General features: G+C 37.5%; 1 protein-coding gene across 1 annotated transcript in view; it reads left to right on the forward strand.

Moving 5' to 3' along the window:
- The window catches only part of LOC104619466 (hepatitis A virus cellular receptor 1 homolog), a 7,443-nt gene extending 6,571 nt beyond the window's left edge, over positions 1-872 (forward strand). Inside the window, exons 7-8 of the mRNA XM_010285350.1 lie at positions 344-383; positions 779-872. Of these exons, the coding sequence (XP_010283652.1) occupies positions 344-383; positions 779-872 (134 nt within the window). The remainder of the gene's footprint in view (positions 1-343; positions 384-778) is intronic.
- The last annotated feature ends 453 nt before the right edge of the window (positions 873-1,325 follow it).

Here is a 1,325-nt window from a genome sequence, read left to right on the forward strand (position 1 = left end):
GTTCCCTATGGGAGGGGCGCTGGTTTCATATAACTACATCCGATATTTTTCCATGTGCCAGACTTTCTCTATAGAGGCTCTTGGTCAGACCAAGCCATGTGAATTGGATCTCATGGAAATAATGGGGATTTGCTGGGGGGGTTGGACTAGATGACTTTTAAAGATCCCTTCCAACCAAACTATTCTATGATTTCCTGTACTGAAAACATGTGCTTTAAGCTCCCTTACTTTTCTTACACTTGAATTTTTTTTTAACTGGCTACTTTTACTTGCTTCTGATGGTTTAAAGAAAAAATTTTTTTTTCTTTCTTTTTTCTTTATTTTAATTCTGTGTGATCCTTAGAATATTTATACAATACGAAGAAGACAGGTGACTTTGCAAAGTAAGTATGCTGTTTCTGTTTTAGCTAATAGCACAAAATAGGTTGCAGAAAGAAAATGTTGTGAGTGTGCTGACTGCTCCACCACATACTTTGACTTTTTAAAAATCTCATTAATAGGAAACTTTGCAAAAACACATTAAGAAATCCTGCAACTTATCATTAGTTAGTAAGCAAAAATGAGCATAACTGTCAGTTCATTGCATTAGAGGGTGTGCAAACTTCAAGTGTGGGTTGTCTCATAAGTGGAAAAATGATTCATTATCAGTCGTGTTTAAATAAGTGTTTTTGCATATTTTACATTTTTCCAGTGAGATGGTTGATTTAGCTATCTGCTCTTCTGTGTTTCTATTGTCTGTTTTTTTGTTTAACAGCATGGTTTTTACTCTTTTGTGCAGCTTTATTGCATATTGGAGACCGGAACATGTGGGGAACCATAGTGCCCTGGAAGAGGAGACCCATGCAGAGGAAAACATTTATATAATACACTAAGGGCTGTACGCGTGCTTGCCTTTGTCATCATTGGGACATGAAATAGTTTGCAAAATGTTAGCTGCTCCGTCTGCTCAGCAGCTAAACGTGACTGGATAACTGAAGCATTATTCATGTCATTCTAATAAAACAAATAAAAGCTATGCTACTAATTAAAAACTTTATCAGCCTGTTCCAGAAACAGAAACCCTACTGGCTTGAATGGAAATTTCCAGAATCCACTTATCAAACCCCAAAGAAAGTTACCATTGTATTTATGATCTGCTTCAAATTCTCTCTTCCTTTTTGGGAAAAAGAGGCAGTGCCAGAATGGCTGCTCCACCACAACAGGAAAACCACACATGTTTTTTAAAAGTTTCTCTTCACTGTGTATTGCATCTGCCAGCTACAAAAGAGTCCGTGCCATCAGAGGGCAGCAGCACTCTCATAGCTGCCACGACAAAGACAACACAT

The sequence above is a fragment of the Phaethon lepturus genome, unplaced genomic scaffold (genome assembly GCF_000687285.1).
Source record: "Phaethon lepturus isolate BGI_N335 unplaced genomic scaffold, ASM68728v1 scaffold8204, whole genome shotgun sequence".
Taxonomy (NCBI): Eukaryota; Metazoa; Chordata; class Aves; order Phaethontiformes; family Phaethontidae; genus Phaethon; species Phaethon lepturus.